Genomic DNA, 14,071 nt, shown 5'->3' on the forward strand with positions numbered 1-14,071 from the left:
GACCCGACCCGGCACCGCCCCGGGACGGGCCTGGCACCGCCCCGCACCGCGAGAGAGGCAGCGAGCCGGGCCCGGCGCCTCGGGAGCAGCCCCGGTTCAGAGGCCCGGGCTGCCCGCACCGGAGTCCCGGGATAGCCGCACCGGAGTCTCGGAACCAGCCCCAGTACAGAACTCCGTGGTGCCCAAACCCACCCAAATTCAGCCTCCCGGGGTGTCTGGAGCAGCTCCAACTCGAGTCCCGGGGTACCCCCGAACTGCAGCCCTGGGGGTGCCCAAGGAGACCCTCTGGGAGGCGCTGCCAACCCCATCTCACCCCCCCAGCCCCTGCACCCAACCGGGCCCCATATGCTCAACATTCACCAAACCAGAACCACCCCCAGGAAAAGGGAGTTCTGGAGGGAGGAATGAAGGTTTGGACAGAATTCCTGCCTGCCAGAAGAAGGAGAGAGATGGCCTGGGCACCATTTTGGATGGGAAGCTGAGTTCTGGGGTGTCACGGTTAATTAGGGGTTCCCTGGCTCTGTTCGGCCACAGAGCGGCTGTGACAGTGGGAGAGGGGGAAAGGCCTGGGTGCTGGGATGGGAGTGCACCCCATGGCACTGGGCAGCCACCACTATCACAAGTTGGGGCAGGCCTCCGTCTCCTCCCATTCCACTTCAAACGGGCAGCCCCAAGGCTGGGTGAGACAGCAGGGCTGGGCCACCCTCTACAGTGACAGAGCAGCGACAGCAGCGTGGCCCTTCCCAGGACACTGCCCAGCACCTGCCCCCCAGGACAAGGGCAGCCAGGGGAGATGGGAGCCAGGGAAGGCTGCATGCCAGGGTCAGTGCCCAGTGCAACTGGGATACAGGGGAGGGTGCCCTCCAGGGACAGAGAACCATGGGTAGGGTCCAGGTGCCCCCCAAAGCTGGTACTGGTGCAGCAAGTGTGAGGTGACACCACCCTTGCCTCCTGCCACCCTCCACCCCCATCCCAGGCCAAGAGAGTGGGAGCCGGGGCTGCGCCTTTACACACTCGCTTTATTGACCCCTTTGTACAAAACTGCTTTTCCCGCTTTATTTTACAAACCCACCACCCACCCTCGGGAGGGCAGGGGGGGCAGAGGGGACCCCACAACCAGGGAGCACCTGGCTGCTGCTCACCCACCCCGTCTCACCTGTGCTGGGGCCCGGCGGGGGCAGCAGTGGTGGGGTGAGCCCTGGCAGGGTAAACACTCCCCATGAGCTGTGGGGAACTTGGGGGTGGGAGGGGATGGGATGGGGGGGCTTTAGCCCCAAAACTCGGCATCAAATCCCGCTGCCTCTAGCGCATCCTGCCTCGGTCCCTGTCCTGCCTCGGAGGAATAATAAATAGGCTCAGTGAGTAGGTAAGTTGGGTACTACATAAAGGGCTACAGCTTGATATATCCTCACTAGATAAGAGGGGGCGAGGGGTCCCAGGGCTCCTCGTGTACCCCCAGTGCCCTGTGCCAGGCCTAAGTGCTCGGGGGCCGGGGCTGGGGCTGCCCGGCTGGCGCAGGGTGGGGGCCACAGGGGGGACCCGGGGGGTGATGGGTCGAGGGGCTCTGGGACGGGGAGAGGGGCCCGAGGGGCAGCCCAGCCCCCCAGTGTGGGGAGGGAGCTCGGGTGGCTCAGCCACCCCCTGCCCGGGCTCCCACCGCTCGTGGTGCCAGCACCCTGCGGGGTGGGCACCCAGCGCAGACCCACGGTGTCCCCTTTGGTCACCACACCTGGCCAAGCTCCACGGATGCCCCGAGAGGGCCACGCTGTTCTCACGGCCCCCCTGTCCCATCCCTCCAGCTCAGAGCCCCCAGCGCCGGGTGCCAGGGGTCCCCCTCGGTGTCGTCGCGCCCGGGTCCGTGCGCAGCCCCGCTGAGCCCGGCTGCCCGGGGTTGGGCCGGGCCCTACAAGTACGTGTCCTCGCTCTCCCGGGAGCTCAGGCTCTCCTTGGACTGGTGGTGGGGGGAGACCTGGGGGTGCAGCAGCTCCCGGGTCGTGCCAGGCGCCCCGTTGCCCTCGGCCCCGGGGCCGTTGGCAGGACTGGCCGGGCCCTTTTCCCGGCTCTTCTCCTTGCTCTTGCGGGCCTTGGGCACGGGGGCGGGCCCGGGGGAAACGATGATGGAGGGCACGGGCTCCAGCGCCTTGCGCGGCGCGGGCTCCGCCTCGCTGATGGCCTTGGCGCCGTGCAGGCGCGGGGGGGACTTGCACTGCAGCTCTCCGTGCGTCTCCCGCCACTTCTTCAGCTGGATCAGGTGCTCCCGCTCGATCTGACGCTCCGTCACCGGCAGCTCGATGACCTGCGGGGACACTTGGCCATCAGCGACAGCGCCACCGGGGCTGGCTGTGGGATCCCCCTCAGGGCACGGGCCACTGCTAACCAAGCTTTTTGGGAGCTGCTGCCCATGCTCCGCCCACCCAGGGACAGCCCAGATGGCAGCACTGGCCCCCCAGACCGCCCCCAGCACCTCACCTCCTGCACCAGGAAGGCCTCCTGCATGATTTTGGGGCTGAGGGCCCTCAGCCTCTCCATGGTCTCATACTGGCCCTGGCAGGATTTGAGCTTGTCCGAGGAGCCCAGGGTGTGTTTGAGCAGCACCAGGCCCACCCGGAAGATGATCTTCACTCCTGCAAGAGGAGACGTGAGGCAGTGAGCAGGCAAGACAGGGTGACACTGCCACCATGTCCCTCAAATGCTGTGGGACAGCAGATCCCTGCCCCACTAACAGGACATGCAAGAGGGAGAATTTGGGATGTACGCACCTCCTAAGCCCCAGGAACACAGCCCACCTCCACCCCAGGCATGCGGCTGCCCCAAAGCTGCCCTGCTACAGGTCCCATGGCCGGGGGGAGTGCAGCCACCCCATGAGGAGGAAGATGAGGAGGAGGATGGTGGGAGCTCCCACCTTCACAGAAGAACATGTCCCAGACGCGCAGCACGGAGCTCCAGGGCAGCGTGCGGGAGAAGGCGCACATGAACCACTCCGTCATGTACAGGATGGGGTCGATCTTCTGCTTGCTCAGGTGCTTGTAGGCCACAGGTGAGACCTTGTGCAGCAGGGAGAAGAGGATCTGTCCGTCCAGCTGGATGGCTTCCTGCAGGGACAGGGAGCAGCATCCCAGTGAGCACCCCAGCCCTGGATCAGCCCCCAGTGCCCCCCAGCAGGGGCAGCCAACCCTCTGCAGCTGATATGAGAGCAGAGCTGTGTCCCATGGATGCTGCACTGAGACCCCCATCCCTGAATGTGAAATGCTTCTGGGAGCCTCGGCACAATAGGGAGACTCTGGGGATACCCAGCCCCTCCCCAGACCCTTTATTTCACAGGGTGAGGAGCTGGACAAGTTTTTGGCCTGGAGATTCAGTATCGTGGAATGGTTTGGGTTGGAAGGGAACTTAAAACTCATCACATTCCACCCAATTGCCATGTGGTACCTTCCACTGTCCCAGGGTGCTCCAAGCCCAGTCTAACCTGGCCTTGGGCACTGCCAGGGATCCAGGATGGGCACCCTGTGCCAGGGCCTGCCCACCCTGCCAGGGAACAATTCCCAATTCCCAATATCCCATCCATCCCTGCCCTCTGGCACTGGGAGCCATTCCCTGTGTGCTGTCCCTCCATCCCTTGTCCCCAGTCCCTCTCCAGCTCTCCTGGAGCCCCTTCAGGCCCTGCCAGGGGCTCTGAGCTCTCCCTGGAGCCTTCTCCTCTCCAGGTGAGCACCCCCAGCTCTCCCAGCCTGGCTCCAGAGCAGAGGGGCTCCATGGATTCCTCCAGACTTGCTCCAGCAGCTCCAGGTCCCTCCCATGCTGGGCTCAGGGCTGGGGCAGCTCTGCAGGTGGGGTCTCACCTGGGTGGGGCAGAGGGACAGAATCCACCCTCCCCTGCTGCCCACACGGGGGGCTCAGCCCAGGACACACAGCCAGGGTGTGGCCAACCCTCATCCAGCAGCACCCCAAAGTCCTTCTCCCCAGGGTGCTCCTGATCCCCTCATCCCCAACCCAGACTGATCCTGGGGGTTGCCCCAAACCAGATGCAGCAGGTCCCTGCCACTGCTGAAAGCACCATGAGCCCTTTACTCACCAGTTTCTCGCTGTAGTAGCCAGGGAGGTACTTCTCACAGATCTGCACCAGGCACCAGAACGCTTGCTGCAAGCCAAGGGACAGCAGGTGAGCACCCAGAGCACATCCCTGCAGCCCCCTCCCTGCTCCCAGGGACCACGGGAGAGGGTGGGGAGCAGCAGAGCACCCCTGGGGTGCTTTGGGTTGCCCTGAGGTGGGCACCCCATTCATCAGCACTCCCCAAGGGGCCCCACACCCCCCGGGAGGTGCCAGCTCTGTCCCTGAGCCGCGTGCCCGTACCTCAGCTGGCATGTGCATGAGCAGGACGGCGGCGATGGGTGCCTGGGCCTGGCAGTACCCCTCCTCTGGGCGGTACAGCGTGTACGCCTTCAGCACCCGGAACAGGTCCTGCTGCCTGCGGGGACACCGGGCACAGGGCACAGCTGGGCATGCGGCACATACAGCTGGGCACACACAACCGGGCACACACGGCACGCACAGCTGGGCACACGGCACACACAGCTGGGCACACGGCGTCCATGTGGCCCAGCAGCCTTGCCCGTGCATGCCAGGCTGAGCCTGGCTCAGTCCCTGTCTGGGATCCCTTCTCCACACAAACCCAGGGCTGCAGGACACAGCAGAGCGCAGATCTTGCCTGGATCTGGGACTCAAGGCATGGACACAACCACCCTGCCCACAGACAGACAGGGACCCAGCTGCAAGCACAGGGGCACAGCTGCTCCCCAACACATTGGGAGCAGCATTTTCCTGGTGAAATGGAGGGCACAGGCTGCCACCTCCTCCCTCTGCCCTCCTGTCATGGCAATTCCCACCCCACTGGGTGTCAGAGCTGGCCTGAGCCATCCTGTTTTCAGCCAGTGGATGCTCTGTGACTGTGGGAGTATGGGGAGGACACTGGGGACATGAGTGTGGCTCCATGAGCTGGGACAGACAGTGCCCACCCCATCCATGGCTGCTGAGGGCTGGACACACAGTAGCTCCACATACCCATGGCCTCCACGTGAGACAAACATCTCATGGAAGGGGAACTGCCGATGGAGATCCCGCTCGATCACATCCAGCCACTTCGGATCTCCTGTGAGGAGGTCCAGTTCCTGGGGAGGGCAAGACTGGGGTGAGCAACACCCTTGACACCCCCCACAAGATGTCTGAGATGCCAACATACACCCAAGTCTGAGCAGGAGCCACCCCAGCAGTGCCCGCTCCCCGGTGGTGCAGGAGGGCTCCCAGCAGGACTCACATCAAACTTGCCCATGTTCTGCTCCAGCTTGACCTTGCTCCCAGACAGGTACTGCCAGGCACGGCCCCGCAGCGAGGGCGGGATCCCCTTCTGGCAGCGCAGCCGGATCTGCGGGACAGACACACAGACACAGCGTCAGGGCAAACACAGAGAGCTGGAAACAAAGAGACTCCCGGGGCAAGGGGGCAGCCAGGCCAGCACCACGGCCACAGGCTGGGCCCCTGCTGATCCCAAACAAGGAGCAGTGTCCCTGAGCCCCTGGGATGCCAGCTGGAATGGCAGTCAAGCCCCAGCAGCACGGGGGAGCTGCCAGAGGCCCAGCAGAGGCTTTGTGGCTTGCAAACAGCTCCAAACAAGCCTGGCACTGCCTCAAAGGCAGATCCTGCTGGGAGCTGGAAAAGCAAACTCTGGAGTCAAGGTGGGGAGAGAGTGGCTCTGTCCCACATGGGAAGCACTGAGGACACAGGAGAGGCTCCTAACCCCCAGTCCAGCCCCCCACACCCCCGTGGGGCCATGGAAAGCAGGGATGTGCACCCTGACAAGTGTCTCAGCCTTTCCACCTGCTCATCCTGGGCAGAAGGGCAGGTCTGGTTCTGCCTCCGTGCATGGCCAGATCCTGAGGCCCCTGGAGCCAGCTCCATGCCCAGTTTCCTGTGCCCCTGGTTTCCTGGCACTGGGCACCAGCCAGGACCAAAGTCCAGGCGAGGCAGTCAGGGCCTACCCTGCATGGGGAGCTGAGCCAGCTTAGCCCTGGTGCTGCCTGCACCAGCAAAACAAAGCCCCCAACATCCCACTGCAACTCCTCATCACAGCAGCAGCCCCAAATCACACAGTGATGGAATGGTTTGGGTTGAAAGGGACATTAAAGACCCATTCCATGGGCAGGGTCCCCTCCCACTGTCCCAGGCTGCTCCCAGCCCCAATACCCAGCCTGGCCTTGGGCACTGCCAGGGATCCAGGGTGGGCACCCTGTGCCAGGGCCTGCCCACCCTGCCAGGGAACAATTCCCAATTCCCAATATCCCATCCAGCCCTGCCCTCTGGCACTGGGAGCCATTCCCTGTGTGCTGTCCCTCCATCCCTTGTCCCCAGTCCCTCTCCAGCTCTCCTGGAGCCCCTTCAGGCCCTGCCAGGGGCTCTGAGCTCTCCCTGGAGCTTCTCCTCTCCAGGTGAGCACCCCCAGCTCTCCCAGCCTGGCTCCAGCCCTTGCAGCATCTCTGGTGCCTCCTCTGGGCTCTCCCCAGCACCTCCACAACCTTATGTATCCTTTTCCCCACAGTCCTCAGCCAGGGTATGCAGCAAGGTGGGCCCCACAAGCCTGGTGCTTTCAGCACAGTGACCCCCCACAACACCCTGCAAACCCCAGCACAGCCTCCCCTCCTCATGTCCCTGCTCGGCTGGCACATGCCAGCTGTGCCAGAGCTCTGAGAGCAATGGCCAACAGCTCCCAGATCCTCTCCTGCCTGCCCAGGGCTGTTTCCCTGCTTGCTGGAGCAGCTGAGGAGCAGGTGGTTGTTTCCAAGCACAGCACCATCACCTCCCCAGGGGGTTTGCTGCTCCCTCACTGGCTGTTTGCACGGGCAGGTCCCTTTGTGCTGGCAGGAAACACAGCGGACGATGCCCAGGGCTGCTGTGGGCAGCTCCATGGCTGCTGACAGCTCCCATTTCCAGCCAGCTCCCCTTCCTGCTGACTGAGCTGCCAGGAAGGAAACTGCCTCGCTGGGTTTTGGTTGGGCAGCCCCTCCAGCTGGCTGTGCAGAGCTGGATGAGCAGAGCTCATCCCCTTGGACCCACGTGGGGTGCTGCCATCACCCCCCCGATCCCACTGTGATCTGGGAGTGTGTCTGGGCTGAGGGATGCTGAAAGCAAGGTGAAGCTGGAGCGCTGCCCGGGCTGGGAGAGCAGTGGGAGCTGCCCACCCACACGTCTGCCCTGCTCCCAGCACGCGGTGCTGGCACAGTGCAGCACCAGGAGGGATGTGGGGTCAGGCTCTGCTGGGATCAGGGCCAGGCAGGGAGCGTTTGGGATGCTGGAGCAGCGCAGGTGTGAGCAAGCCCGGCAGGAGCTGGCCCAGGGATCCACGGGCTGCCTGCCAACCCTGTGAGGCAGCCAGAAAAGTGCTGGGGTTTTTCAGAGGCTCAGGGAGCTCCCCCAGAGCAGCAGGGACCTGCACCAAGCAGGCTCCTGCCAGACCAAGGATAGCTGACAGCATCCAAGGCCAGGCCTGGCAGCCTTCCCTGAGCAGCCCCAGGGATACAGGCACAGAGCAGCATTCCAGAGCAGCCTCTCCAAAGCTCCAGGCATGGATTTGTGCTGCAGGACAGACCATACAGCACATCAGCCCCATGGAGACTCCCAGAGGCTCGGGCCAAGCACAAGGGAGCTGCTGTGCCAGCTGGAGCCCTCTGCCCATCCCAGAGGGCACCCTGTGGCACACGGCTGGAGAATGGTGGAAATTGCCCATGGAACAAAGCACCTGCCTGCCATGGCCCAGAAAACTCTCCCAAATCCTTTAAGAGCAGCAAAGAAACAGATGAGGGATTCCGGTGTCATTCACCAGTAGGGACAGCACTCTGGCACACTGAGGAGGCTCTGCCAGCGTGGGGAGGAGGATGAGGAGAAGGCCCTTTGGCCACTCTCTGGCACTGCTGTCCCATGCCAGCAGCCTCACTGCTCCCAGCAGCCACACAGCAGCAACCCTGGACTTGCTGCATCCCAATTCCTGCCTCATCTGCAGGCTCACGGATCAGGGAGCCCAGCAAACCAAGCCACGGAGCCAGCACACCAGGAGTCTCCCAGGGACCCCCATTCACAGACCAGTGTCACGCGCGTCAGACTCAAACATTTCCTACACCGAGCTTTTTTTGGTCTGCAAGATGCTCAGAACAGAAGTTTCCATGAGCAAACAATTCCCATGGCTGCCTGCAGGCAGCCAAAGAAGCCCTAGGAAAGCTCCAGCCCGGCAGGGAAGAGCTGGAGGCAGAAGTGGGCTCCAAGTTCCAGTTTCCAAGGGCAGCGAACAGCCCATTCAAGCCAACAGCATCACCCATAGGCACACAGATGCCTCTCTGCAGGGAACCAGTGACACCAGGCTGCCCCAAAGGGACACTGCTGTGCCTGGCTGTCCCTCACTGCCACCTCTCAGAGATGACATGGCTGTCACTTACCTTCTTGTGTTTCTTGGCCATCCACTTGTCCCAGTTGTTGAGCATATCCAGCCACTTGGACTCTCGCTGCCGCAGCACCTCCAAGGGCACCTCCTCCAGCCTGTGGGACCGGGAGGAAGAGGCCGGTCAGTGGGTGCCTGGCCCTCCATATGTGCTGACCCTCTGGCCTCCTGGTGCCCCCATGCCCAGGTGGCTGCACCCCTCAGGGCACAGGGCTCAGGACACGCTCGCAGCTGCCGGAAGCGCTCGCCACCCGTGAGTGAAGTCACTGCAGCAGCAGAGCAGCTCAAAGCTCTCGGGAGCAGCCTGCACTGCACACAGCACGTGCTGCAGCATCCCCGGGGACACGGCAGGAAGGTGAGGCATGAGCAAGACCTGATCCCTGTGGCAGGCCCAGCTGCACACGGAGAGGGCCGGGGCCATGAGCACCGTGTCATTCACACTGCGCTCCCAACGCCTGGCGCCGCTCCGGGCCCGGCGCCGAGCCCGGAGCAGGGTCCCTTAGGAGGGAGGGGAGTGTTTTCCAGAAACGGCTCAGGCTAGCCAGGGAATCCGATTTAACCCTGCTGAGGCAGGGGGATGCTGGGGGGATGCTGGGGGATGCTGAAGCCCCGTGGCACCGCATCTGTGCAGAGATGGGTGACAGGCAGGCCCAGGCAGGGACACCCAAGGAGAGCAGACGCTCCTCCAAGCCATCAGTGCACACTCGATGCCTTCCCAGGCTCTGCTCCACACTGTCCTGTGGCCACGCCAATCTCAGGAAGAGTCAGATCCTTCCTGAGGACCCGAGGCCAGCGGCCTGGTGCTGAGCATCCTCCAGCAGCCAGCCCCACCACAGGACATGCAGGCCCTGCCTCCTCCCTCCCTCCCTGCACATGCCGAGCCGGAAAGCCGCGGCAGGGTGAGCCCAGGGCCGCATCCAGCTGGCAGCGCTGCCCCGCGCCCTGCCCAGCCCTTCCAGCCCAGTCCCACCCACCGCAGCGGCTCGGACGGGGCGAGCGCGATTGTTCCGAGAGCAAACCCGCTCCCAAAGGATCCGCTTTGCTCGGCTCCCCACCCTCCCCGGCACGGCCAGGCATGGCCGGCAGCTCCCCAGCCCGGCACGGGGATGGAGGCAGCGCTGGCCTCCAGCCGGGGCTCCGCGAGGCGTGGGAAGCTCGGGACGCTGGATGCAGGAGCTGGCTGCGGGCCGGCTGGAGCTCTGCCAGCACAGACTGGAAGCTGTTCCCAGCTGATGGCTGCTTGGCAGCGGGCAGGGAGCGAGGACCGGCTGCGTTTCATATGGCCCGGGCGGGAGAGTGGGGGCACTCCAGGCGGGGAAGTGACGGGATGCCCTGTGCTGGGAATGCGCTGCTCTGCATCCACGCTGGGTGACATCCCCACAGCTCGGCCCTTCGCGGTGCCCTGACACCCTCCGTGGATGCTCGGATACCCTGCCTGCCCTTCCTGTGCAAACCCGACTCTGGCAGCCACAGCAGGAGGTCACACATTCCCCTTCATCCCCTCCTGGACAGACAGTGAACCAATAAAGGCCTGGAGCAGGGCAGGATTGGGCCCCAGCCCATCTGTGGGGGGCTGCAGGAGCCTCAGTCCCCAGTGACTGTCGGCACCCTTGGGAGCAGCCACTGGCCTCCAGCACCACGGCCTTCATGCAGAGCTGCTGCTGCAGGGACAGGGACACCCACCCCAGGGACAGGCACAGGAATGACAGCCAGGACAAGTGTCCCCTAAATGTGGTGTGTGCTCAGGACAGGGTGCAGCACCACGGGAAGGAGAGGCCACACCACTCCCGCAGCGCCGAGGGACAAGGTTTATCACCCGGAGTGATGCACCTTGCCCAGCGCCAACATTCCAACCTCCAGCACCTTTTCACCCCACAGACGCACCCAGAAACACCCACAGGCCACGGGGGGTGAACAGTGCTCCTCACAGACAGGGAAACTGAGGCACGGCTGGCACCGGAGCACTCAGGTGGGCAAAGCCCAGGGAGTGTGCTCCAGGCGATGTCCCGGCTGCCACGCGCTGCTCCCACTGCCACCCCGACTTTCTCTGGGCGTTGCTGTGAAAGCAGGGCCAGGAAGGCAAACGCCAAACACGCCGCCGAACCAGCTCGACAGCAACAGCACATTCCTGGGTGTCAGCACCGCCCTGGGGCCCAGCGCCTCGGGTTAGCCTCACTTCCTCCGAGGGTTTCCTCCGGCAGAGCGGGGTGACCATGGTGCCCAGCACTGCCAACAAGGGCTCCTTGCAAAGACACCATGGCCTGGCCTCCTTGGCTTGACAGAGGCCAAAAGTCCACGGGAGTAAGTGCCTGGAGCTGACCAGACACTGACCTCGTGTGCTGGCAGCTCCCGATCCCAAATGGGGTGGACACCACTTCCCAGCCATTCGCCCTCTTCACAGGGAGATGGGACAGCTGGAACACTTTTAGGGCTCTTCACACAGCCATCACAGCATCATGGAAGGGTTTGGGGTGGAAGGGACCTTAAAGCTCATCCAACACCACCCCTGCCATGGGCAGGGACACCTTCCACTGTCCCAGGGTGCTCCAAGTCCCATCCAGCCTGGCCTTGGGCACTGCCAGGGATCCAGGGGCAGCCACAGCTGCTCTGGGCACCCTGTGCCAGGGCCCCAGCACCCTCAAACGGAACGATTTCTCCCAGATATCCTATCTAACCCTGCCTTCTGACAGAAGGAAACCATTCTTCCTTATCCTGTCACTCCAGGTCCTTGCCCAAAGGCAGGAGTCCAGCTTCCCCTGCAGCCCTTTTAGGCACTAGAACGGGTTCTAAGCTCTGCTCGGAGCCTTCTCTCCTCCCGGCGGAACAGCCGCAGGTCCCAGCCCGGCTCCCTTGTTCACATCCCGGCTGCTGCGGCCTCGGCCGCGGGCACGAGCGATGCCTGACAGCGGTCCCGGCAGCCCCGCGCCCAGCCCGGGGGCGGCGGGGACAAACCCCCCGGGGCGGGGAGAGCCGCGGCCGGCCCGGCCCAGCCCCAGGCCCGGCCCTGCGGGGGCCGAGCGGCCGGAGCCGACTGGGCCGAGCCTGGGGCGGCTCCTCTGCGCCTCGGTGCCCCAGTGTCCCCCCGGCCCCTCACGGCCCCGGCCCCGGCCCCCCGTCACGGTCCCCCCTCACGGCCCCACTCACGTCCCCTCGGCGCCGCGGCTGCCCACGATGAAGCCGAACTTATCGACGCGCCGCTCCTCGGGGCCGCCGCCGTTGATCTCGGAGTCGGAGCCGAGCGAACTAAGCTCATCGCCGCCAGGGTCGGCGAGGCTCTCGCGGGTGCCCGCCAGGCTGCGCCCGCCGGGCGAGCTGGGCCCGCCGCCCCCGCGGCTCTTGGCCATGGCGGCGCCTCAGCGGCGGCGCGGCCGCTCCGCCATGCCGGGACACGGCGGCGGCCACGCCCCGCCCCGGCCACGCCCCCTCCCTGCACAGCCATTGGGCGGGAGCAGAGACTCGACCAATCAGCCTCCGAGATTGTGGGAAGGACAGCCCGCCCCCGAAGCTGATTGGTCGTCAGGACGAGGAGAGCTGTCCGTCAAGTGCCGGCGGGTGTCGGTGAGGGGCGGGGCTCCGTGCGCCGGCAGTGGGGCAGCGCTGGGGCGGGAGAGGGGACCAGTACAGGACATATAACGGGAGGCACTGGGACCAGTACGAGACATAACGGGAGGCACTGGGACCAGTACAGGACATAACGGGATGGACTGGGACCAGTATGAAACATAAGGGGCTGTATTGGGACCAGTATGAGATATAACGGGCTGGACTAGAACCAGTATGAGACGTAATGGAGCTGTACTGGGACCAATATGAGATATAACGGCATGGACTGTGACCAATACGAGACTTTACAGGGCTGTATTGGGACCGGTACAGGACATAACAGGATGGACTGGGACCAGTATGAGACAGAACTGGGCTGTACCAGATTCTGCATGAGATATAACGAGCTCGGTTGAGGCCAGTACGAGCCATAATGAGCTGTACTGGGACCAGTATGGGCCATAATGCTCTGTACTGGGATTGGTATGAGATACAACACGGCTGTACTGGGATGTGGATGAGATACAACACGGCTGTACTGGGATTGGTATGAGATACAACATGGCTGTACTGGGATGTAGATGAGATATAACACGGCTGTACTGGGACCAGTGTGAGCCACAGCAGAGCTGTACTGGGACCTGTATAAGGGGGCTGTAGCAGGACCAGCCAGCCACAGTGGGGCTGTACTGGGATGGCACTGGCATTCCAGGAAGGCTGGATACTGGGACTGCAGGAGGGTTGTGCTGGGAAGCACTGGGGCAGCCACTGGGATGTGCTTCCCTCTCCAGAGCTGTCCCTGCCCTGCAGATCCCACCGCTGTGTCACCTCACAGTCACCATCCACAGCACCCCAGACAGGTAAAACCAGCCTGGCTCTCCCAAAAATAACACACCAAAGGATCTGGAGGAGACGGGGATGTGCTGGGGCCTGTCCTGGGTAAGGCCTGCCAGGGCCAGGTCCATCCCTCCTCCAGAGCCCAGAGCTCCATTCCCTCCCTCTCACAGCCCAGAACAGGGGGTATTGGAAGGATTCCTCTCAAGGTGGCACCGTGCCAAAAGGAAGAGGGAATGAGGCTCCTTAAAATCAGCAACTCAAGCTACTTCCAGATTTTTCTGGCAGCCAGGCCCCACCAGTCCTTGCACTGAACTGGAAGGCTGTGATGGAGCTTGTTTTGTAGCAGATCTCCACACACACAGTCTGCTGCAGCATTCATCCCTCGATTTAGATGGAAACAGGCTGGCAAGGCTCCACAGAAGTGATTTCCAGGGGGAAGTTTTCTTGTTGGAGTGCCGGTAAAGGGGCTTGGCTGGAACTGTTACGGAGGGAACAGCTCCCACCAGGAGCTCCTGGTGCCCAGCACAGCAGGAGGAGGAACACAGGGTGACCTTCAGCCCAGCCCAGCCCCGGATACAAACACAACTTCTCCATTTCAGAGCTCCCTTGGCAGTTTTGTTCTATCCGCTCTGGAAAACCCCGCTCACTGCCTGTTTTCTCCAGGACTGTACCTATTGTCTGGCTCTGGAGAGAGAAGGGAAGTGATTATCCTGCCTTCCTGCAGGGCAGCAGCAGCCTGCACCCACCATCCAGGCATTCCTGCAGCAGGGAGGGGAGCAGGCTGTGACAGGGACATGTGGGGACCTGCCACAGACAACAGCTGGACACAGTGGCCAGGGAACACCTGGGCTGGGCCAGTGCCAGCCAGGGAACACCTGGGCTGGGCCAGTGCCAGCCACCTTCCCCACAGGCACAGGGCTTCCTCCCGAGCCCAGGGGAGCACGGCACAGGCAGGAGGATGCAGGCTCTTCCCTCCTGCTTCATCCCTCTCTCCCCTCCTCAGCATGGAATAAGGTAAACAGGATGTTCCTATACTGCCTGAGCATGACTAAAAATATATATAATAATAAATGTGTGGCTTTGGGTTACCAAAAAAACCAGAGGTACCCAAATTCCAGACACCTGGCTCTTCCTGGGCACCTCATTTCATGGATTAGCTTTGCTGGGTTGTGTTTCTATCAAATGCTGACTGAAGGCCCAGGAATCATCTG

The 14,071-nt window shown here is 63.2% G+C and overlaps 1 protein-coding gene across 1 annotated transcript; it reads right to left on the minus strand.

The window, feature by feature from the left end:
* Positions 1-999: 999 nt before the first annotated feature.
* On the minus strand, positions 1,000-11,907 carry TBC1D10A (TBC1 domain family member 10A). The gene is made up of 9 exons (XM_074554157.1): positions 11,625-11,907; positions 8,479-8,578; positions 5,313-5,420; positions 5,060-5,166; positions 4,352-4,466; positions 4,073-4,138; positions 2,903-3,092; positions 2,470-2,624; positions 1,000-2,296 (listed from the first exon to the last, which is right to left on the minus strand). Exons 1-9 carry the CDS (start codon positions 11,822-11,824, stop codon positions 1,904-1,906), a joined length of 1,434 nt encoding a protein of 477 aa, XP_074410258.1. The 5' UTR covers positions 11,825-11,907; the 3' UTR covers positions 1,000-1,903.
* Positions 11,908-14,071: the final 2,164 nt, after the last annotated feature.

This window comes from Zonotrichia albicollis, chromosome 18 (genome assembly GCF_047830755.1).
Source record: "Zonotrichia albicollis isolate bZonAlb1 chromosome 18, bZonAlb1.hap1, whole genome shotgun sequence".
In the NCBI taxonomy this organism is placed as follows: Eukaryota; Metazoa; Chordata; class Aves; order Passeriformes; family Passerellidae; genus Zonotrichia; species Zonotrichia albicollis.

What these genes read in the sequence shown, in the direction of transcription:
- TBC1D10A (XM_074554157.1), bottom strand. Translation starts at nt 11,824, where the DNA reads ATGGCCAAGAGCCGCGGGGGCGGCGGGCCCAGCTCGCCCGGCGGGCGC. An exon ending in TGGCCAAGAAACACAAGAAG is followed by an intron (nt 5,421 to 8,478) that starts GTAAGTGACAGC and finishes TCTGTCCCGCAG; the next exon opens with ATCCGGCTGCGCTGCCAGAA. An exon ending in AGGCCTTCCTGGTGCAGGAG is followed by an intron (nt 2,297 to 2,469) that starts GTGAGGTGCTGG and finishes GTGTCCCCGCAG; the next exon opens with GTCATCGAGCTGCCGGTGAC.